Source organism: Drosophila mauritiana, chromosome 2L (assembly GCF_004382145.1).
Source record: "Drosophila mauritiana strain mau12 chromosome 2L, ASM438214v1, whole genome shotgun sequence".
NCBI classification, from domain to species: domain Eukaryota; kingdom Metazoa; phylum Arthropoda; class Insecta; order Diptera; family Drosophilidae; genus Drosophila; species Drosophila mauritiana.
Genome location: NC_046667.1, coordinates 9061757 through 9086769, shown reverse-complemented (window position 1 = coordinate 9086769; position 25013 = coordinate 9061757). Strand labels below are relative to the sequence as shown.

At 41.4% G+C, this 25013-nt stretch overlaps 1 protein-coding gene across 2 annotated transcripts in view; it reads right to left on the bottom strand.

Annotated features, from left to right (window-relative positions):
- LOC117146300 (guanine nucleotide-binding protein subunit gamma-e) overlaps window positions 1-25013 on the bottom strand; it is a 34603-nt gene that overhangs the window by 3521 nt on the left and 6069 nt on the right. The window contains exon 2 of one of the 2 annotated variants that reach the window (XM_033312336.1): window positions 15070-15211. In XM_033312336.1, the coding sequence (XP_033168227.1) occupies window positions 15070-15182 (113 nt within the window). In that variant the 5' untranslated portion in view covers window positions 15183-15211. Of the gene's footprint in view, window positions 1-15069; window positions 15212-25013 lie in introns of those variants that run through there. The other variant, XM_033312344.1, reaches the window with a different exon arrangement.

The window sequence follows — 25013 nt, the reverse complement described above, 5'->3', positions numbered from 1 at the left end:
CAATTTAATATTGTGTAATCTCTAAGGGAATTGGAATCAAACCCTAATTGACAGAAAACCAGGCACCGTTATCTGATTGGCATTGAACCGAAATTAAATGTACGTTGAATTCATGCTGATGATTTCGATTAATGAAGTAATTTGTGTTACATATCTCCCATCAAAAACTTCGATTCGATTTTATGGTCTAGCTAACCCACATCAATCTAAGCCCGGCGGAATGAGAGACACACGCACGATCTATAATTAAATGCGAAATCAACATTTGGTATTCCTCCCCTTTTTCGACCGAAACCATCCGAGCAATCATTTACCTTTGAAAGTTTTCTACTTGTTCCGGTCTGTCAGCTGCACAAAAAAACATAAATACGATGTAAATGTTGATTTATGACAACCACAAGCACACGCAAATGCCACTGTGCGTATACGTAATCACACGCAATCTTAAGCGCCCGAAAGCATGCTACAAAAAGCATTATTTATCGATGGCAGCCGCAGCAGCAGAGGCCGGTCGAATTCGAAAGCATTAAGCTTAGATCCAGCAGCTTAGAAATTAGAATTGCCTGCTTTTCCAAAAGCCCAGAGCTCACCTCAACCCGAAACCCATAAAAAGCCCCAAACGCTGTCACAGCTCCCACATACATTTCACATTCAGCTTGGGTAAACAAATGCGTCAGCCACATGTCAATTTGCATCTGCTTGTGTTTTCCTCTGTCTGCTCGCCTTTATCTCAGCCCCAGCCCCTCGATTCAATTGGGTTGGCACACATTGTTTATCTTTGCCACGCATGTGACAGAAATGAAAAGCTTAAAATTTCATTTGAAGCCTATTATAATTGTTTACACACCACGGACGGTGGGGGATATCCGAAAACATTCCTACTGCTTTGCCCTTCCATCAGGTATCCAATATATTTCATTTAAAGTGTACAAATGGGGAAATGCTCTTATAAATGTTTTATCAAAACAAAATGGTTTATGATTTTCTAAAAATGTATTAGAACTTTCGCCAAGACTAAATGTAAATAAACTCGAAGCAGGGCATTTCGGAGTATCATTATGGAAATAGAATATTCATGTCCTCGGCTAGTTTTCATACACTCATATTTAGAAAGTGTTTCTTGGCACGACCTTCGCCATAAACTAATTTCTAGCTCATTTCACCCTCACACACACATGTGCCCGTTCTCATCCGGATCAAGGTGTGTGTGTGTGTGCGAGTGTGTGCCGCGGCCTTCTGCTAAATTTAGCACACTTTTAAGCGGCACAGCAAGAAAAACAGAATTCCAGCGCCGAAGAAACGCAAATGGTACTTAAAACTCAGCAGACAAAACTTTGAGGGTCTTCTTCCATAATTTACATACACAAGGATATATATGTGTGTGTGTGTGCGGTCATGTGTATGGGAGTGCCTGTTATGGTATTTGTAAGCCACCATGCTCTTGTACTCTCTCAGCTAATTGCATTTTAATGCGCATTATTTAGCTGCCCATTGCATATTTCTCAGGTGCTTGCAACACAGAAATATGCATAAAATTCCGCTGTCGTTGTTTGTTTATCTATTTAGCATAAATAAATTGCATGTGGGATATGCAAATTCGCGTTGTTACACACGCTAAATGTATGTGGATGCATTTTATTAGGTAAGCTGTGGGCGAGATTTGCATACCTAAGATGGAGTGAAACGGGTGGATTCTGCCAGGTGTGCACAAATCATGACGGTTGTGCTGAGCTATAATAAAACTTGTGTAAATATATGATGGACAGCGCTCTTATAAGCTTAGAGTGCATTTTTCATAGCTCAGTTTTAAATATTTAAAGTCAACAGCATGGACTTTAATAGATTACTGAGTAGAACGGTTCGCTTTAAGCAAACTGCAAGTCACGACTGCTTTCCAAAGGTAGAAAAACTCAATCAGAATCACAAAACACCGAATTGTGCAGTGAATTGCTAAACGCCAAGTCAAGAATGAACAACTGTTAGCAGACGTTCGTCTGACTGGGTCATTGTTTGCACTCACAATTGGCAAGAAAGTGAGCGGGGAATTTCGTGGGCTTCGCCTTATCCAATCTGTCCATGTCATATAGACCGAAATGCACAAAACGCTAATCGTTGGGCCAGAAGGATGGCCCCCTACCTGATCCGCTCAGTGAAGGGTATCCTTTTTTCCCCCTTTCATTTGCTTTCGCTCCACTAAGAAACAGCTTTATTATGCACTAGCCGACATCCAAGCCCCTCTCGTCTTCATTTTTGGCCCACCACAAAAGTGTGCTCGGCATTTTCTTAACCATTTCCTTGGCTCGCTGGCATTCTTTTGGCCCCAGGCTCAGCCTCAGCCACTACTGCCTTTTCATGAATAACAAATCAGGCTAAAAGACAAAATCTTTTCCACACCCCAGCCCGAGCCCCACACACTGCCGCCGGATTCTAGGATCTGTAGGATTCCGGAGGTCGGGGTCCATAGCCTGAACGGGCAAAAGCCGCAAGTTCTATGCATAGAAAACTACGCCGAGCACGATGACGAGGATGAAAGCCTTAAAAACAAAAAGCAGCAAGAGAAAAAGGATGTTTAGCGTGGGGGAGGTGGTTGGACTGGGCATAGGAATGGCTGGCAGGAAAGGGCTCGGCCGGTCCACTTTCGTTGAATTGAAAAGAAATTGTGCAAAAAACACTTGAGCCGAGCTCTTCTCGGTTTTCGATTCAGAGTTCTCAACGTCGTCGTCAAGTGTTTGTCAAAGTTTGCCCCAGGTTAGGCCATGGAATTGTAGCCCGTTTTTGTTCATTTCAAAAGTAGCAAATCAAATGACGTGTGACAAGTGCGGTCCGCAAGGATATTTATGCGAAAAGCAACTCTGAATAGGCACTGACAAATAACTGGCTCAACTGGCAAGGCCACCTTCGCAAATATACATAAATAAAAGGATAAAAAGTCAACAACATCGATAGGAATGAACATTCAGTGTGGTGAGACGAGAAAATCTAACTTTAAAGTGACATAAAACAAGAGAGAATGCTATAGTTGAGTTCCCCGATTATCAGATACCCATTACTCGCTAGTGTGAATGCGAACGCGAGTCGGCGGGACAGGTCGATACGAATCTTTTACTCCGAGTAAGGGGTATAAAAATTCCGTCTCTGATTCTCAACTTAAAGATGTTTTGGAACTAATCAATTTAAATTTCCAGTGAACAAGTACATAAGCCTATACTTTACTGGGAATTCATTTGATCTTATTTAAGATATTTTATAATTGGGTCGTTCACGAATTTAATAAAATTTAGGTTAAGACATTTACGGATTTAACTGAACACACGTCTCCTACGGAATAATACATAAATAATAATTTAATTAAGACGTTCATTAGAGTTTATAGCCATCCCAATTTTCACAAAATCCTTCAGACTGAAACTTGACATGCAATTTCAGGCAATTCTCCAGGTGAAATCCGATTCCGGGCAGAGGGAGAACAGAAATCAATGGTAAATGGAAACAGGCTAAGCTCAACCCGCACGTATTTTATGTGCCGACTGGAGGAGACAGACTTAAGTTGAGTGTGGAATAAAGCAATATTTTGCATTTTCCACCGCCCAATCGCACGACCACAAACCGACTTAACTAGAACTGTGCACAAATCGAAGGCACTGAAACAGAAACGCTAAGCACATGTGCGTACATACATATATCTGAGAGCTGTTTGCTTATTTACCATTCCTGGCACGCACAATTGTTGGGGGAACTTTTGGGGTGGGGGGGATTCGATTTTAAGAGAGCTTAAGTACATAATACCTGGGCTCACTTCGATAATTACAGATCGGATAGCTTCTAGATATGTACACACGACCCGGGGAAGGCGGTTAATGCAAATGCATAATGCTCGTCTGCTGATGAAGTGAATGTTGAGGCGGAAATTTAATGCCAGAAATTGCAAATTTCCTGCTATCAAAAACTTGTCGAGCGGTGTGGAAGGAAGCTTTCCGCCTCCATCCAGCACCCAAATACCCGTGCCACTACATACATATATACAATGTACGTGTGTGTTTGATGCAAAAATGGTTACCCAAGTGTTTTTGTTGTCCCCGTTTCGGTTGTTATGTGTATTTGCATATTTGATTTGCAGCAGAGCCAGTTTTGCTGCTGCAACCAGATTTGGCCTCCACTTTTAACTCATTCTGTGTCTTTGCCACACATGTCATACACTTTTGGGAACAGTTGAAAATGAATCTCATTTCGGTCGCTCGAACTAAAAACTTAAACACATGCAAATCGGAGACACGCCACCATCTTATGATTTTAGAAAATTTGAATAATTTAATTTCCAACAGTTTTAGTTTGAAAGAGCGTTAAGTTGGAAAATCTATATAGTAGGCTGTTCTTTAAGGAAATAGATCGGAATTTCTCAAATGGTTAGTCACAACCAGTTTTTCGAATATAACTTACAAAGATTAAGCCTTAACAAAAAGTTTTGGCAATCATCAAATAATGACAAATGGCTTAAGCTTTAGTAGACTATGAAACAATATAATGTAGATTTTTTGGCTTTATTTACTTTCAGACAAAGCCTGTCGCTGACTGATTAATTGATGCGGAAAAAAGATGGCCAAGTCAGCGAAAAAGCCATGATTGATAGTTTAAGTTGAGTTTAATGAGGCCTGAAGCCCACAGAAAACCAAGTTTGTTATTCGAGGCTTAGCACACGCCACTTCCGCAGAAAATCCTTAACCACACAATCTCGTTTAAGACACTTCGCTCCACAAATTCTGGTTCGTTCGTCACGCACTTTGTTTATTAATATTTATACACATTTAATCGGCACGCAAAACTTAATTAAACTTTCCGCATTGCTTTTTTTTCCGACCTCCTAAACCATCAAACCCTCCAAAAAAGGGATGAGCTTTGCATGCCCTCCCTGACAAATTGCCTGCGAGGAAGTAGAAGGATGTGGAGGGATGAGTGGGTGGTGAAAGCATGGGTGGGCCAGTATGTCCAGAGCCGAAAAGCAATTTGCAAGCTAAATGATGATGGTTCTCCGCACTTTGTTATGCAATTTTTAGCAGCCCAGCTTGCTGCTCTTTTAAATGCAAATTCTCCACAGCAACAATTAATTCTGTCCCTCGTTTTGGTTAGCAAAAGTGTGTGTGAGTTGTGTGTTCGTATCACCAATATCCGCCGAAAACTAGGATACAATTTGTTTGGCCCAAGCCGAAAGTTGTTACAGTTTGATGGGACATCATCAATTAACCGCGCACACAACTGTACCTCCCAGCCAGGGGGTGGTACTTTAGTGGTGGGGAGGTGGTGTCCATCATTTCTGGCATCCTGCGGTTTTCTCCCGATGGTCAATTGCAAACGAGGATACAAAGTTGTTGCTCTGTACGCTTGAAAAGTTTGCCGTATCCTTTTAGCGTTAACTGTACTTTTTTGTTAGTTAGTTGTCGCTGCTCTCAACTCGCTCTCACCCAGTTGCAATTCTTGTTGTTGTTGCGCTCTAATTCGCCGTTAAGTGGCTTTTGGACATTTGTTGCGAAACTTTTCTGCTTTTCCCCCATCGTCTTCTGTGGCTAACGTTTTTTTCATTGTCGATACTTCTAGCTGCGGTTTTACCAGCAGGCAGTGTTGGTAAACGACAGCAGGTTAAGTCCTGTCGAGGCAGCTTAATGAGTGCCGCGTGGTCAGGATGAAAAGTTCGGGTGGCACATGGCACGAAGTGCTGGCATCTGAAGGACACCACAAAAAAAAACTAAACAAAAGACCTCTCGTAAATTGGTTTTTCAATTGTCAAATTCTAGACGAAGTGCAAAGAAGTGGGAATTAGTTTTTGGCCTTTGGTTAACAACTTCTGGTAAATAAAATTCAAGCATTTCAAAAGCCACACATTTAAGTAAAAAAATATCATGCTTTAATTTAATATCTATGGACAAGAATTAAAATACACCATTTCGAAGCTGGTAAATTTACCATTCATATATGTAGGTAATTTTATCAGCTGTTTAAATAACAATGAATATATTTCCACTGATCAATCAAACAGTGCAAATATTTATAAGTAATATTAAATATATACACGTTCGATTTCCTATTTCTCAATATTTTTGCGTGAAACAACTAAATAAATAAACCAATGTTTGTTTAAGATTTTTTATATGGTTTTTCGGTTTTCCAACTCAAGCGTGAGTCGGCATTTTAACGCCCTCTCCATAGAAAGCAATTCCCTCGCTTTATCTGCAATCACAATCTCGATTTGATGACCATTTCGCTGCATAAATAAACCAATAATTTAATTTTAAGCCCACATTGGCGCTGAAGCACCTGGGTGCGGCGGAAACAAAGCGATTTTATCCATGGGCCATGAAGCCCAAATGGCCATCATGGAGCACACACATGTGCTCGAATCTGTTGTGTATCTGTGTGTAACTACACTTAGCCAAAATAAATCGAAAAATATGTATAATGGATACAATGAATTTCTAGACACAATTAGAATGCTATGAGCATTTGGTGGCATAAGCGTATACATATACATATGATGTAGATATGTAACATAGATTCTAGCATTTTTTCTCAGTGTGATCGTAATACCACCTACCGACCAGGGAACATTCGTGCTTGGAGAGCAACGCTGTCTCATTGTTATGGACAATGATGCAGGAAGACAGCCAGAGATTTTATGGCGCACATTTCATGTGCAAAAAGTATCCAAAGGAGACGCCATCGCCGGGAAAAAGTTGTTTTAATTACTGGAACATGGCACATCAAACTCAGACGGAGGCGGAACGTCTTGCCGTTTCAGCTGCTCCTAATAACCGACTGACACTCTTCCATGCATGAATGCATGGCTTTGAGTGTGAGTATGTACAGCGTATGTATGTGTGAGGGAAAGGTCCTGGTCCAGTACAGTCACCGACAAAAGGCTCTCGACGTGACTGTCCACCATTACGTATGCAAAATTTAATTTCGCAAATGAAAACGAGGACGAACGGGTAAGAAAGGCGTGGAAAAGTGGCACGTTGAGGCTACCACGACAGTCGCAGTCACATTTGCAGTCACAGTGACTGGCAAAAGTCATGACTGCACTTAAAATTAAAATCACCACCCTCTTGTTCGCTCCTCCATTGTCTGCCGGCAACTTTTACCCTTCCTTTCACTCTGCTCATTTTGCCCAGCCAGACACAATTTAACAAATTAAAAAAAATGGAAGACCTAAAGGATTGAGGGCTGGCGTGAAGGAAGGATGCTGGCAAACAGGAAGGGACAGCGCAGTGAAACGACCATGACCAAGAGATTTGCCAGCCGAGGCGGGAAATATGCAAAAGGCTTTGGGGAATTGCCCATAAAAAGCTCATCTAAGTTCTGATCTGAGTGTGAGGAGGAAAATAGGGGAATCGCATGATGTCGTTTGGTAGTGAATTAAAGTTTAAAGTTTGATTAAGCACAAACTTTGTGGAGCTTAGTGCCTCTATGAGTTGTAGATTAATAAAAAAGTTCCTCAACCTCCAAAGACTGCCTATCTTCATAGGCCATCGAAAACATTCTCGCAGTAGGATCTCGACCACCACACATCATGTACCATATTCTGGCAGTTTTCCGCCAAAAACTGGAGGAACCGGGCCAAGAGAATTCCCCAGACAGTCGGAGAAGCGAAAACATTTCGACCTTTCCACTATATATAGAATGTTAGCATAGATGGCCGTGGGATTTGCAGAAGGACGTGCATGATTCATTGGATCGGGGACACGGGGCCAATGCTTTAATACGGTATTAAGTCATTTCATTTATTATTTAAGCCGCGAACTGTGGGCTGTCAAAAATGCAATCGCCGTGGAGCGGGAAAATGGGCGGCAGAAATTGTGGCGCTGCTCGGCAGCTTGCAGCAAAATTCAATTACGACCTCGATGGCAGCCAACAGTTGAGGGTAACGAGACGTAACCGTTGTTTGCCCATAAATTGTTTGTAGTTATGTCAATAATGTGTGCTGCCATCGCTGATGCGAATGCGGATGCGGATGTGGATGCGGATGCCAGTGCGGATGCCGATGCTAGAACACACGGCAGCCGTCGGTTTTTTACTTTACCCCTCATGTGTCAATGGGGAAAATGCGCGCAATAAAAAAAATGGAAACGCCAAAGCATTGCCATTTTCCAGGACAATTCAGGAGCGGAGGAGAAGCACCATCATCTCCACCGTCTCCCCTCGTTACATGTGTTCATAATTTCTGTTTTTATTAACAGCAGCAAAAAGCTGACAGTCGCTGCAAGAACAACGGCAACAAAAGCAGAAACAGCAAGAGAAGCAATAATATTGTACAAATAATGCCATAAATATTTGAAATGCCACGCGCTGAGCGCGAGGGTAGATTCAGATGTTTCCGAATAAGTATTGCAACAGAGATATCAAATCTTGAAAAAGGTTTAGGTTGCCTAAGTCGTTCCTTGACAAAAAAGTATTTCTAATTTTAATATTTCAAAATAGATAACAAACTTAAGTTACTATATTTATTGCACACTTGCAGTAAAATACTCCGAATTTGGGGCTTAATGGAAAGCTGAATGTGCCTACTTTTCGAGAATCAAAACCATATTAAGTCTACAATGAACGATGGAAAACAAAAAGAACGTTAATGCAAATGACAATGCTGATGGACTGGCGGTCGTCATCTTTATGGCCAACATTACAGCCATCTTGTCCCTCGGGCCAATTGTTCAATCATTGGGCTAATCCACGGTAGCTAATGGCGAGGGAATGCGAAAGGAGAAAAGAGAGGGCGGTAATTGCAGCTTGTAGTTGGAGGGCGTGGCCTTCGTTGGCAGGGTTTTCTCATTAGACAACTGCTTAATTGGCTTCTGCTGCTCCTGCTTAAATGTGGTGGAGGAGCAAAGAACCAGCACTTGTGGAATTTCTAGGGTTAGCTAATTGAATGTTTTTGGCTGATCATTGTGGCTGCTTTGATGCACTTGTGTCTGCCACAAAATACCGTTCGGAATTGACTTTTTGTGGCGAGTGAAACGCATGCGGCAGATAATGCAGTTGCTTTACTAAAGTGCCACTCGATAGTATATACGTTAGAATTTTCTTTGAGGCTCAGACATTCTTTGAATTCTTAGCTGCAACTAAGCATTATAAAGCCGATAGAGTTGACTTAGAGGTTGGCTTCGAAAGAATTTATAAAAGTGCATACACCTTACGGTCTTCTTATATCTGGATGTAATTGCTTAAGTGCATATTATTAAGAATAAGCTCAATTAAAATACAAACTAGTTTATGAATGGTTAAATATCTTTATCCATAATTTCAGTAATAATATGCCGCAGGTCATTCCTTGTTATCTCTTTTTAACCCACGGCTATAGTTTCTATTTGTATCGCAAACCAAACATACAATTAGACCCAATAATCATAACTCATGGTAGATGAATGCCGCCAACTCAGGACTGCTACGGTTCCGACGATTTTCCCCAACCAATTTTATGGCACTGCCATATTACAATTCATTTATATGTGGCATGCAACGTTCGCAACCATTAATCAGCATTAAAAGTGTCAACAACAACAGAAAAGACAGCCGGAAAAGCAGGAACTCCTTGGCTGTATGCAAAGCAAAAATAATATAAGAGCGAAAAGCTCTCATAAATAGCTGCCAAGACGCTGGAGAAAGGCGAAGAAAGGCGGGGAAAGGTGGATGGAAGACTGCGTAGTCATAAAGCAATCAGCAGGTGTTTGTCATATTCCAGGACACAGTCCGCTAGCCGGTGTAATTTATTCTCCATAGCTGATGGTTGTTGCTATTGTTCTCTATATAAGGTCGGTTTATTTTCTTTTGGAGGTGGGGCAATTGGTTTTCGGGGTGGTGTTTGGACTGGAGACTTGAAAAATGTGCGAAAAATTCAGAAGACAAGAACTGGTTTCTTTCGCAAAATTTCATGTTGAGCTGGAACAAAATAAAAATTTTCCCGGCATAAACATAGTTATTTAAGATATCGCAAACATTGTTTGCAAGCTTTTTTAGTTATATATTTTACAATACAAATTGAATTTAAAATATTTCAACCCTTCAAAAATAATAAATATGCAAAGGAATGCTCTGTCATTTTTCACAAAGAATCCCAAAAGAAAAAGAACCACAAATTGTTTAAACTTTTACTTTCAAAGTTTGTCCCACTGACCGAAAACCTTTTGTTCGAATGTTTTGCATTTAAATGAAATTGAATAAGCCGCTAATCCAATTCAGTGGTCCACCGGAGGGCGGTGGTGGCCATGTGGGCGTGCCAGCAACACAAACAAACAAAGGTTAAGCCACAAGCCAGAGGTGGCCAAAACCACAACCGAAAGCAGCAGTTTCCACACTTACATCCTGCTGTTTTCATTATGCGTACGTACTGGCAATTAATTTGCGTACGCAGCCATTTTAGAGTTTAAACGTACGAATAGAAATTCCGACATTTCCCTGGCCAGTTGGAAATCCCGAAACATTTCTGAGACGTTTTCCGCTCGATGGAAACTCGACCATTTCCAAACTGCCATTTTGGAAATCGCATCTAATGCCTGCATGAGTGTTTTACGCGCGTAATGGGGCATTGGGGAAAAATGCCAGAGAGGATTTTCCATTTGTACCCGCTGTACCACGTTCAACTCAGCTTCATTTCGCTGGCTTAATCAAAGTTTGTGCTCCTTTTGTCGCAGCTTTCATTCTTGTCAGACATTTTTCAAGAAAGTCAGTTGGCGGGGCAGCCAGCCAAAAAGCTGAAAAGTTGTGCGCCATCGATGGAGAATTAACAAGAACTGGAAGAAAACAGATCGTTGCGAGCTGGAAAATCCAATGATTTGGCAAACTTTTCATCACTTTAGCTGCGATGATACTGCATTATTTTGGGTATCCACATTGGGTTGAAGGAAACGCAAAAAAATAGGTTTTATTTTTTGTAGCAATATAAGTTTTTGTAGTATCAAAGAAATTTGAATTCTATTTTAGTTTTTGTAGTATTAAAGAAATTCGAAATATCCAAAAGTAATCAATTTACAAGTAATTTCTACTAATATCTTGGGACATCAGCAGCCCCAATTATTGACAGCAAACAATTTATGGTGCTTGGTATCGAAAATTACAAATCGAAAGCCCTAAAAAAATACAAGAAAAATATGAATATTTCTGTTGATTTACGGGCACTTTCCCAATTGATTGCCCATATTTGTATATACGCGACGTAAGTAAATTGATATAAATCTACTGATTTAATTGAGAATAAAGAACGACGGGTATATGGAGTTATTGTGTTTTATGTTTGCAAAGTACTTTCCTCGCAATACCGAAGCCCAAATGCAACAAAGATTAGAGGAAGCAAAATGCATTCGCTGCCGCGGGAAAAATTTACAGCGCATAATAAACCGCAAGAAAAAAGGGGCGTGGCGGGCGGCCATAAACCGCCAGTGAGAGGCAGTAAAATATGAAATGCCATAAAGATATATACGGAACATTCCGAACAAGAAGCCCCAAACCCAAACAGCCACAAAAGTAACATAATTTTCCGCTTGAAATGCGCTCCAAAGCGTTTCCCATATTTTGTAGCCCAGTGTCTCATTCTGCATTATTTATACGCCACACATTGCATGAGCGAGGAAAAAAGCACCAGCAGCCACAAATAAATTGCGAAGCGCCAAGAATTATATGCAGCAGCGGAAGAAGTTTGCGAGTGAAGTGAACTGAAATTCATTTCAGGCGATGTAAAGTAAAAGTTTCTCCGCTGGACACCTGCGATCCATGGCAAAGTTTTGCTGAAAGGCGCCGGAGGCACCCGAGGCAACCGCCCCACGATACCAGCGTACATGCGTCCTGACCAAACATTAAGGTGAAATGTATGCGCCTGGAGGTATGCAACATTTTGTCTACGACGCCCGAACGGCCGACAGGACGAAAACGAAACAGAACGGAACCGACTGGAGCGGCAGGAACGGGATGAGGGGAAATTGCGGGCAGAAGCTTGTCACGCACGGTGGTTTCTGTGGTTCCAACACAAACCCATGCTCGTCCATCAATCATGGGTTGCAGGACTCCACATAAGTTGGTGAGAGTGTGTGTGTGTGTGCCGGTTTCGGGTTCCATTTCGTTGCTGCGTTGCCTGCAACAAATCGGCGTAATGTGCGGTGTTTGCTGCACTTAACGAGTACATTCTTCGTCCACCCAACCAATCAGCCACCTACTATCCCCCATCCGTTGGCTTCCACTTTGTGGTCAGTCTTGTGCAATTGCGACCATCAATCAGGAACGCTCGATACCGCTCTCAAAATTTAATTGACTTTGATTTTGCAAAGTTTGACATATGTCAATGACGGATGACCCGTCTAATTTTGCCCCCTTTGTGAGCTGATTAAGTGGCAAATGTTTGCTGTTTTGTGAAATGGAGTACGATGAATAAACAAAAATCATGAAATACCAGATAAAACAAATTTGCAAATTTGGCCACTTCAACATTGATATTTGTTGTCTCTCACATATCGTTTATCAACTTTTCTGCGACAAACTGGCGACACTTCATTTTTAGAATATTAAACGAAACAATAACAGAGTTTGCGGTTTTGACATTTTATAATTGAAACTATTTTGTAATTGGCAGTTTGCTCCGGCGATTATTCCATCAAATTGTGGCTTGAAAATCAAATTAAGCCAACAAATATGATTCCGTATTATACTTGCTAGTCTCTTTGTATATTACACATAAAGTCTTTAAACTTAGTTTGTAGAATGCCACACGTTCGTACTCAACACAAATTTCCATTTTGTATAATTCGTTACTTGAAAACGCGTACATTTTATAATATTTTGTTGCGAAAAATAATCTTTGCGGTATCTAGCACATATGTGGCCACATTTAATAGCATTACGCTTAATTACACTTTACACCCATCCCTGGTAGATTCTAGATTTGTACGTTTCTGTAATTAACACCTCTAAACTATGAGCCAACGTGACTCAGTAGCAAACTGAAAACTGAATGTGGCAAAAAAGAGGGAATTATGCAGCCAAATAAGCTGAGAGCAATGAGAAGCGTGAGCAGATTCGCCTAATTGAAAAGAGCCCCATCTCGACGCATTGCAAATTAGTAAACAGAAACAGAATCTCAACTGTAAATTGGCAAATCCGAGGGGCTTTGGCGGTAGGCGTATGTGGGTGTGGCCGAACAGCGCCTGAAGGCGGCGGTAAGCGAGTCTAAAGTCGGGTGTTAAATTATTTATGAAAGCCGCTGGCGAGTACCACCAACGCACACACTTGGAGCCAGCTTGGGCCACATTAAGTCGGAGTTGAGCCACCAAGCCGAATGAGTAAGAACGGTGGAGCGGAGGGCGCAGACTCACTGTGTGCCAATTAATTATTCATAATTAGCTGCTGACTAAATGTTTAACTAAATCAGAGGACGTCCGCTCGGTCCTCGGTTGGGTGTTTATTTAAAAGATGACATTAGAAACGCAATCCGTGGGGCTAAACGTGGGTGGGTATTTGCCTTCGGGCCCAGAGCCAAATTAAAAGCCGGCCATTAGAAAGCAGCAGTGTTAATTGTGATTTATGATGCAGGCTTCGTTCCCGCCTATAAAAGTTTAAAATAAAATATACGGCTTCCGCAAAGATAGCTGCAAAATTTATTTGCAATACCATGGACCACATAAATAAACAAAACGAAAAGAGACCTAGAAAACACAAATATTTTAGTGAAACTGATGCGTTTGAACGGAAAACAAAATGCAATTTATCTTGATTTCTTAATTAACATTTCGCCTAGAATATTTCAGAAATATGCTCTCCATCACTTTTAAGTAATAATTTTTAGTACAACATGTATAACATTTTGAAAGCTAAGCGGTATTTAAATTTATGAAATTTAATGATAGGTATTCTCTAAGAACGAAATCTCACGATTGTTGTACTTCAAAAACATTGAATTTTCAATTCATATGACTCATCGCCACCACCTTTTTTTATTCTCTTTACTTCGGAAACATTGCATTTGCAAATCATATGACTCATCGGAGACATACCATCTTTTTTCTATTTATTTTTAACATATTTAATTATAGTATATGATGGTATGTTTCAATGGTAAACGATTCATAATCTCCGACTCACATGAATCACTAAGCTTTTTTGTTGTTTTCCACAATCGTCAGCTAAACCCTCTTTTAAAAACTAAAATGAGATGTGCGGTGTAATTTGTTCTACTGATTTTATCTAATCAACTAACGAAAATGGGCTAGGACAACTCAAATGACAGAAATTCTATTCATAGAAAGAAAAACACCTCGAATTCTATATATACTCCTGAGCAAAGCTTCTTGCTTCTTATAGTGAGCCTTCTTCGTTCCACTGAATTGCTAATTAAAAGAAAGTCAATGGCAGGAAAGTCATCAGAAGGAAGGAATTTGTCATCCAGCAAAAGTAATTTACCGACGGCGACCATTTAAATCCTTCGCACCTTGGCAAAACCCGTTTGCAATCCGTTTCCTGAGTAATTTCTTGTAGCAAAGTAAGAATTTCACTTGACGTTTTTCCTCTATTCCGTGTAGGGTGATCGGAGGAGGGTTGGCTCCGCTCATGTCTAGCCAATGTCTACACAAGGACATGCACACACACATGGATGGACCGCACACCCACACGCACTCACACAGCGATAGAAGGGAGTCTGAGACGTAGCAGTCGTTGTCATTCGAAAAAGCTGTGAGCCAACGACAACAACACGACGGCTTTATATTTGTGTAAATATTTAGCAAGCAAGCGGCAAAAATTCTTGGCCAACTCAGGTGTTGGCTTTTAGCACACGTGTGAGAATACTTTGCGGACAGTCACTTGACGAATCTGGGAAAACTCAGATTTGCACTGGGTTCCAGTCTAGACGAGATGCAAATGCCTAATGGGGTCGTAGGTCAAACCAAGCACATACCAACACTTTCACAAATACAAGCACAGACACTGAAAATAGAACAGTTTCTGATCTGAATTCCATTTAATAATAGCACTTTGCGACTTTTCTACAACTTTCACAACTTGATGTTTAAATATTTTGTTAATATTCTTTGCATTATTTTTACTCACTCTGCTATGGATTTAGATAACGGCCAGCGCTCCATGGAGGCCTGATATTTCATATTCTCGATTTGCTTCTTTAATGCGTCCCGATCCATGTTTTGTAGAGCACTGGGATCCATGGCGGCTAAAATTTATCCACATACCACCCCTGCAAAGATGAAATTGTACGAGAGAGCGTGAGAGAGCGCCACTTTGGGGGTATTTGTGAGGAGAGAGCCCTTGCCATAAAAAGCTGCAAAGGCTGTCTCTCGTTTCGGCGTGCTAATTTGATGAGATGAGCGGTGATAGGGTGACTTTTGGGCGCTGTGAGCCGCAGTTCGGCACCCTATATCCCCAAAAAACATTTCCCGGTCCCAGTTTGCAGCCAAATTCGAGTGGCGATTGCGCAGAGCATGCATAACAAATCGATAGAGAGAAATTTTGGGAGCACGTTATGCAGGCTAACAGTGCCGCCTACAAGGCTGCCATAAACTCTGTTGACTTTTACAGGGTGGAAAGCGTTTGTTTACAACCGCAAAGCGTGGGGGAAAGTACGGAAATCGAGCAGGGCATAAAAAGGGCGCGCCCTCTTAGCTAAAAACTTCATAATGCAAATGAAAACCGAACAGCTGAGACTGCACTGCCCACTAAAATCCCTCGCTTCCACGCATTTTCGTCAGTTTGGACCGGCTTACGTGTTGTAATTTATGAAAATTTCATTCCACCATGTTTACCTAGCTAAAGATGTTTGGCTCCTTTTCGTGTTCCATAAATATCCCTGGCCAAGGGCCAGAGAGCGGAAAATGCGGGGCGAAAAACCAAGAAGCATTTTGCGTGTCTTTAGACAATTAATTTTTGGTGTTTACACTTGGGCCGGCATTAAAGAGAGCCCTTTTGGGGGGTGGATTCGGACAGTGATGGAGATAATAGGTGAGATAAAGGGCAAAAGTTTAGATACTTTGGGGATGATTAAATAAAGGCAGGGAGGCGAAAGAGATTAACCAAGAAGCCATTCCAGGAAATGGGCATTCAAGTTTCTGGTTTAATCAAGCAAACGGCTAATGGGCTATATTATTTGAAAGTTTACAACATTTTTTATAAATTTTAAATTTAATATTTAGTTACACATCTTGTTTAATACTAAGAACAAGTGACATCTATGTTATATAGCAGCTAGCATAACAGTATAAGATAACTTACAGTCGTCTTTGAGCAAGGACACAAACCCTTACAGACGTTGTTAGCATTAACAGGCATCCAAAATCGCATGCGAGAACAGAAATAGCACTTCAACTTCATAACAGAATGTTAAGCGTTAGAAGATCTGTATTTAAGAAAATTAGAACCTACCAACAAATAAAAAAAATTATCAATGCATGATAAAAATCTAATAAAATCACACAAATAAAAAGCCGCAGAAAACGGCAACAACTGGATGAGTTTTTCGATATAGGCCACATCACAAACGAAAAAGGATAACGAGGAGGAGCAGGACCTGCGCTAAACCCACTGAACCGTCTAAAGACGCAACATGACAGCCCTAGGATGAGGATGACACCGAAGCACAGCTGACGCTTCTGTAGGTGTAACTTTAAATACAAAAAGGACGAACTGGGCAGTCCCAACGCGCCCCCCTCAGCTGCCTTTTTCCTGTCCAGTTTGATACATCATTTTTTGTCGCTTCGATGGGCAACTTTGACACAGGTCCAGAGTCCTCGGTCCATTGTCTATGGACCCCTTCACACGGCTTGTTTGCATCTTTCACCCAGCCAACTACCCGCTCTCCATTTCCCTCTTCTTTCCGCCAAAGGACCAACCTCGCTTTTCTACAGCTGTCAGGTTGCTAAAGGATTTTAGGCTTTAACCCAATCTGCTTTTGCCGCTTCGAGGAAAAGTTGCTCCTCTCGACAACCTGCGGGTTGTTTGCAATTTTTGTTTTTCCAGAAAAGCTTAAAGCTCAGTGTCTGGTGACACTGTTGGCCAAATGTGTTAATGGCAAAATTGTTGTAAAACAGCTCAGATTTAATATAGCCCATGTGGAGGTCTTGGAGGCTTATGTGGCGGAGTTACAGCGGGGAAGTTTATATGGAGCATGGTCCTCTCCATCCCATCTGGCATGTCCTAGCACATGTTGACAGCACTGACCAGCAGGAACACTAAAAGCTTTAAAGTTGGTTTAATTAAAACTTTTCAAAGTTGTCCCACCAAAGGGATTCGATGTAAAGGGGGCGGGATTGAAAGTGCAAATGTGGCTGGCTGGTTGAATAGTACAAAGTTCGGGATAATTGATGAGTGGCTTTTACACATTTCACAAATTAAAGACTCCAATCAAATATATAAACTGTGTAGCCAGTTTATTTTATAGAGCTTTAATGTTTTTTAGATTTTCTTTAAAGTATACTGGCTAGTACCAGACAATAATTTTAGCATCCAGTTGCAAAAATTCATCCAACTTAATCACGATTTCCTGCGATATGCAAACATAAAGCTGGTGCAATGTGGAAAGTTCAAAACGCATTTGCTTTTCAAAACTTTTCCTTATTTGGTTAATGAATTAAATCAAGTGCAGTTTGCCTCAGTGGTTCTCTTTACACAGGTACTTTGCTCTGCAGGAGTTTACCCCAGCAAAATCCAATGTCTTCTCTTATCCCCTGGCTGCTTAAGTCACCAACTAATCCCTGACATCATCGCCACCACTTAAAGTGCAATACCAAACGGAAAGGGACAGTAGGAGTGTGGTGTTTGGGGAGGAAACTGTCACCGAAGAGCCCCATTTAGCCTCGATGGCAAATCTTCAACGTAAAACTAAACTAATTGCTTCGAGCTATTGCCGCCATCGACTATCCCTGCCTGAGCCCTCCGTTTGCGGCTGTCCTGAAACCCAATATGATGGCAATGCGCCATTAAGCACCGATGCACCAGGAGCAACCCAACTCGACTGAAAAACTAGCAGAAATTTGTCTGCAGGCGAAAGATGCGGGGGCGGCGAGGGGTTGAGAAAGTCAGCATGCAACGGACATAAATCGTTAGCAAAATGTTTTTGGCGGCTACAAGCGGCAGCCACAAACCAAAGTATTTACCCCACTCGCCCCTGGCGCTTAAGTTTTTCGCGTGTGTGTCAACAGGCGTTCAAGTTTTTTGGCACCCCCTCTCCGGCCAACCGCCATCCACCCCCACGCCTCATAAAATAGGGTCTCTGAAAGCGACAAGGACAACTGCGACAAGTCAAGTGATTCTTTTTCCCCAGGATTCCCCCGATAAGGCATACAAATAGTGAGCTCTGCTTGAGAAGTTACTCAATCTGAAAAGGCATGAACATGGTAGTAGCATCCATGTGCTCGTTAATAGATAGCCCCAGTCCCCCTTTAATGGTCACTTGCCATTTTTCCACCAATTTGGGCATTTCTTCGGGCCCACTTTGAGCCTGTTTCCCTCCGATATTGTTACCATAATTGGCATTAGCCAAGAATGTCCCTCAGACTGACTGAGGCTGCCATTTGGGGTGCGAGAAACGATTTCAGCTTGTTAGCTTAATTTTAAATGCGGAAACTTTCCGCTCGACACGAAATACTTTAGGGCATATTTTCATTGTTGGCTCAAGAAATTGAAAGGTGGCTAAAATTCCAAAGAATTTCACTGAAGAAAAGCGTGTAAAGAGAATTAACATGCATAAAAAGGAGCAGACTGCACTAATTGGATGGGAAGGGATTCGGAAAGGCGAGCGGAACCCTTACTGATAATACGGGTGCCCGTTAAAAAGTAGATTTGGTATAGTATTTTATGTAATTCTTTAGAAAGCTTAAAGAGTAAATTGTACAAAAACGTTTGATGTCACTTAATTTTTCACAACATTTTGCCACTTCTCAACTTTCCACCACAGTAATCAAATCACAATTATCTAAACCCATTTTCATTTAATTATAACTTGAAAGTTGGCAAAACTTTTCGTTATGTTGTCCAAATCGCGCTTGTCACGTTTTAAAGAAGCAATCCAAACATGGAAGCACAAATATTTATCCAGTCATTAGCGACGTTTCATTCGGTTACCTTTTTGCGGTTGCAAGCACTTCAACCAACTAGCGCTAAAACTGAAACAAAACCCGAAGCTGCACTAAGAAAAATCCATATATAATCGGAAGATTATACAAATTGGTATTTTAGATACCCATGAAAGTATTTACAAATAAATCGTCCGAATTTAAGCTAGGAATTTAGGAAGACTGCTTTTTCGAAAAAAAAATAGTAATTTTTTTTCTCACTGTTTTGCAGCGACGTCTATAGCGATGCGAACAACAATTTGTCCCAAAGAACTTTCAACGGGCAAAGTTTTTGGCGCAGGTTTAAAGAGAGGTTTGGGTTTGCGAGAGTGTCGACAACAACTAACAAGAACCGCAAACAAGCAGACCGACTATGAGTTGTTGGAGCCGCGATGAAGTGCGATGCAGAGGACCCACCGCCACCAACAAACTGAACAAACTAGCCCGCACATTTTGCTAAATCAATTTGCAGAGCTTAATGATTAAAATACGGTATAATGACGTTCGGTTTTTGGGTCTTGCAATCTGTTGGCATTTGTGTGGGTAAGTCGCTGAATGCCTGGACTAACCTGGCTTATTAGCAGGCTTAGAATGCGTTAAATTATGGCCAACAATTTCAAATGTACACATAATTCACACGGACAGTCGACAGACGTGGGCAAGTACGGAATTGGGGACAATTTAAAGCAGTGCTGTCTGAATTAAGCAGTAGATATGAAATTTTATGTAGTAAAATATTGAGATGAAAAACACATGTCATACGCTTTAAAAGATTTTTATATTCTAAATACTCTCTTAAGTATTAGTATTAAGTAATTATTTTTAAATCAGCGTTATATATTTAGCTAGAAATAAGACAACATCGCACGTCTAACGCAAACATGCCGTTACACGCACAACGTGGCGTATGCGTGATTTACACAATACCACCCAAATTTCACCTTTTCAATGCCCAGGTATGGCTGCCCTAATGAGGATTTCATTGCATCACGTATTAAAGGAATTTCACCTTAAAGCTAGCAAGGGACTTGGCAAACTTGGCCAGTATTTCTTTCTTAAAATGACATAAATCAAACGATCCAAATGTCAGGCCCAGAGGCTATTAAATTTACTACCCGACTACTGAGGCAAAAATCGTTGGTGAAGTACCATCATTTTTTAGCCGTATCATTGGCGCTCTGTTTGTTTATCTCTCGTTTGCCTGCCTGTTTGTTTATTGTTTGTTTGCCAACCGTTGATGCCAAGTGCAGAATGAAAAAGCAAAGGAAGAAAAACGGGCTACAAAAATGCAATTAAAATCGTTTCATGTGACAATTCAGTTACTATCACTGCCCCTCTTCTCTCACTCTGTTGACCGTGTTTGTTTGGCTTTGGCCTAGCCTGTTAATGGTCGGATGGCTTTCCCTTTTTTCAAACGGCCCTTGCAGGTGAACCCAATATCCTATTGCACTGCCAAGCACAATGATGAATAGTTAGGCGGAAGATGGAGATGTACGACGGACAAGCGATAACTGTTAACTGCTTCACTGAGTGCACAGTAAGACGAAACAAAAGGTCAGGGGTCGAAAGGAAAGAAAGAAGTGCAGCACTAATGACACTTTTTCATCGGGAAACTGTCTTCAATGAGTGATATTCAAAGGCAAAGCGTAGGAACTACAAATGCCATTTAAGCTTAGTTGGGTCATCAGTATTCTGCAAATTCAGTGAAAGTCAATCAAGTGAAGAATTTCAAATGCCTAATGGTAAATATACCTACAAACTTAGAAGTATAAAGACCAAGGATGAAGAACTATTTGAACGAGTCCTAAACAAACTGCAAGTTTCGTACGTTTAAGGCAGTTTTTGGGATCCCTAGATAAAAAACTTGACCATTTCCCACAGGGAACCACATAGTTTTTAGATAAGTTCGCCGCCCAGAGCGAATTTAAATATACCCTACCCGAACTGCTGAAGCAATTATCTTGCAAATTTCCTGCTCAAGATGCAGGCAAACTACCGACACGCAAAAACTACATGCATATCCCCCAACACTCCGGCCGGAATGTGAGGATGTGAGCCGGAAGGAGCCCCCGGGGAGCCATTGCCATAGAGCAGCAACAAAGCAACTGAAAGTACAACTTGAGACAAAATTAAATGGGATGCCGGGCAGAAAACAAAAACCTCCATTAAATTTGCATTAAAATATTCAATTTGGAGCGAGGAACAGGGCTGGGCTATATGCCACCAGTGCGGAAGGTAGCAGCCAAACCAGGACAAGCTCATTTGCACATTCAACAAGGAGTTGCTTCTGCGGCCAGCCCCTCCTCCTCCCGCCCTTTTTCCAAGCCTTCCCGCACCTCGTCCTTCGCTCCTTGAGAGCTTCAAAGGATGGCGCCCAACGGTTGACACGATGGTAACTTTCAGAACATGGTAACATGCTGCTCAGCTGGCTGCTGGCTGCTGGCTTTCCGTTTCGTCCTTTCCCCCAATCCTAGTCGGCTCCTGTCTGCAGCGCCTTCTTTTATGCTTTAATTATTTGCAGCATGCAAAGTTAAGCTCTCCTACATACACACTCGCACACACACCGCACACACTGGCAAACATTGGGCAAGGTATTAAGTTGTAAATATGTAAAAGTGTTCGCAGCTGCCGAGAGTTCCTCATTCATTCTGCTCTCTTCCCTTTCGTACCCAGTATTCAAGAAGATGTCGGGTATATTGACGTCTCGTTCGCTAACATCAGTATATTAAAGGAGACTCGTATTATCAGCTCTACTTTAGTTACAAATTGAAGCGTGCTACTGATTTAGAAGTATATGTAAACATTTTTTTTAACTCTAAAGAAAAGTTGATTGAAATGGTTAGTTAGCCTAGTTCTTGCAATCCTATGTGAAAATTAGTTTATGAATTGACATATGGAATCTTAAATGATTGAAGACTAGGATATTGCTATATCGACTATCACACGCAATACCACAGTCACAGATCCTATATTAAAAGAAAAACGATTTTCCACTCCTCACCCTCCTCTTTCTCCTTTCCTCTGAGTTCTGTGCGTTACGTATGTCAAAAATGAATTACATTGCACACTGCAGCTCGGCTTCTGCATCTGTGTGCGTGTCAGACTGTGCGAGCTGGTGATTGTGTGTGTGTGTGTGTGTGTCTGCATATTTAAGTGCGCCACAAAGTATGCAGCAAAGTACAACAAACTGCTGCGCGGTCTGGTTACTTTTCGGATTTGGATGTGTTTTCCTACCCAACACACACTACGTCAAAACACAGGCTCACGAACCTACACAGCAACCAATTTAATTAGTTTGTATATGATACTGTAACAAGATTTACAGCATTTCCTTTTAAAAAGCCGAAGCCCAAAAGCAACAAGAGGGTGCAATATCAATCATATTTCGAAGGAACATGCAAAATAATCCTATTATTCAATTAGTGATGTTCAAAAAAATAATTTTTTTCGAAACATGTATCCTAATTCCTACACACAAACATCCACACAGGCAGAGAGCCATTTAGTTAGTGGTTCGTCGTCTTCTGTCGAGTGCTTAGTTTTAAATCCGATACAATTTACTTAAAGCTTGAGCCATAAATTTTGTAGAGAGAAACAGATAGAGGATGGGGGAAAGAGATAAAAAAAAATATACGGACTGCAGATGAACAGTCTTTTGATTCTAGTTTAGAGCTCAAGGATGCCTGGAAGAGCATTTTGTGCATTTTTAATTGAGAGCCCCAAAGTTTTAAGGAAATAAGAAATAAATTTTGTGTTATCCTTGTTTCTTGCTTGTGTGTATCCATTTATTTTCAAATGTAATTAATAGAGCTTTGCCACACCAAGGATGAAGAAAGATGCACCTATGAACACTATAATAAAAGCTAGTGCAGAGATTTCCATTTCAATTACTGAGATAGTATTCCTAGCAGCCTTGTTTCCACAGGTACATTTCAATATTAGATATGCTCGTAAGCTCAGAATTTATTAAGTGACTAAATTTGTTTGCTGGACTAACAGTATAGTATACAGCTGTTTGCGAATTCGGTCAAAATGTCCTAATATACTAACATGCTATCATCTATTAAATAATAACTAATAGTTGGGCTAAAAGTTTGTTTAAAAGGAATCCATGAGTTTGAATTTTAAACAATTACGAACTTTGGTTTTGGCTCTAATGGCCATCCATCCTCATACAGCATTTCGCAAATTGGCTGTTCTATGTGCAAATGTCAGATGTGAAAATCCTTCCCCATCAATTTCATTCAGTCAGTCAATCACGCACAATGCAATTGAAGTGATTGTACGAAAACGGTGCCACGCCCCCAATCACTTAGCGCCCACGGGGGATGTACGAGAGGGGATGGGATAATTGAACACACTTGTTGCCGGGCAACATTTAATCAAATCAAATTTTCTCTTTTACACATGCTACAAATGTTGCTAGCCAATCTCCCAAATTCCTTCTCGACCATTTCGACTATGCAAATCCATTGTGACAGGTCGAAGAGGGAGTGAAATAGGTATAGGGAGTGGAAGCGAGAGAGGAAGATAGCGAAAAAAAATCTAATTGAATTTAGTTTACGGCAGTTTTTCGGCCCTTGGCCAACGAATCCCCAAACGGCTTTTCCCGCTCCCCCAAAAGCCGAAAGCTGAAAATTGGAACAACCGAAAAGCGCAACGCACAGGGGGCGTGGTTGTAGGCGGTGGGGTGTTTGGGTGGCTGGGTGGCTGGGTGGCAACGAGGGGGTGATGTGGGTTTGATATAGTGCCAAGCAATGCCACGGCAGCGATGTCGAGGCATCCATAGAAATGCCAAGTTGCATTATCCGGATGGTTTGGCGGGGTCGGGATTGGCGCCTTTGTCTGGCATTTTCGTTAACAGCACAGCGGGCTGAAGGCCGTTCCACCACCCACAGCCCAGCAACGTCCCTCGCCCCCGAGGAAGACCACGGCTGAATGACGACGCAAATAATTGAATGGGCGATCAATAGGTGAACAAGTCCGGGGCAAGCCAAGCTGAGTTCAAAACGCGCCTCAAAAGAGGTGGTTAATTGAATTAGCCAAGCTGCACTGGCCTGAATAGAGTTGCTCAAAGTGGACGGCCAGCTGAGATTTGCTAATGAATGGAGTTCGCTGCTCTGCTTTTTTATTGAGGTCCTTAAGCGGAGTGCTTAAAACTTAGTGAAGCTTGAATTACTTTGAGAGCACTCGTTTAAATAGTTTCAGAGCTCATCTCAGGGTGTCATTGACAGTCGTTTAAGACACTTGACCCTGTCACTTGCCCACACCTTGTCACTCATTTCAGATACTCCTATCTTACACACAAACAAGCACATAATTTGCATGCACATTTGCCTTGCAATTTATTATGCAATTCTGGATAACAAGAGGACACTCAAAGGATGCAGATGCAATGATGGTCACCCCAGGTACAGGTGAACTAATGACCTGCGAATGATCTAAGCTTCAGATCTCCTTGGGCGACGTTTAAATAAATCCATAGAACAATTACCGCCAAGCCATGAAAATCGGAGAAACTTCAATGTCAGCCAGCAACTATTAACCCCTGATTGCAGCAACCAACCCCATGGCAAAAGCAATTCAATATACTTCGATAGCATTTCAAATCCAATCAAATCGAAACTGGCATCAATTTTTCATGGAAAAGCGGAGCCGGAGGGAAACTCCGCCAGCAATGAAAAATTATGAGCCATGCGGCAGTAACAGATACAACAACTACAAATTCCGCAAAAGCAGTTTAAAGTGATGGCAAGTCCGGGGAAAGAAGACAAAATAACTGCGACCCTTTCTCGGTTTCCCCCCTCGAAATCAACAAAAGAAGCTTCTGGATCCATTTAACGTCGATTCCACAGCTGAAGCCAAGTGGCCATTGATGCGTTAAATAAAAAGTTCAACTAAATATTTTTCAAAGCTAAAAAACAAAGCAGCTAC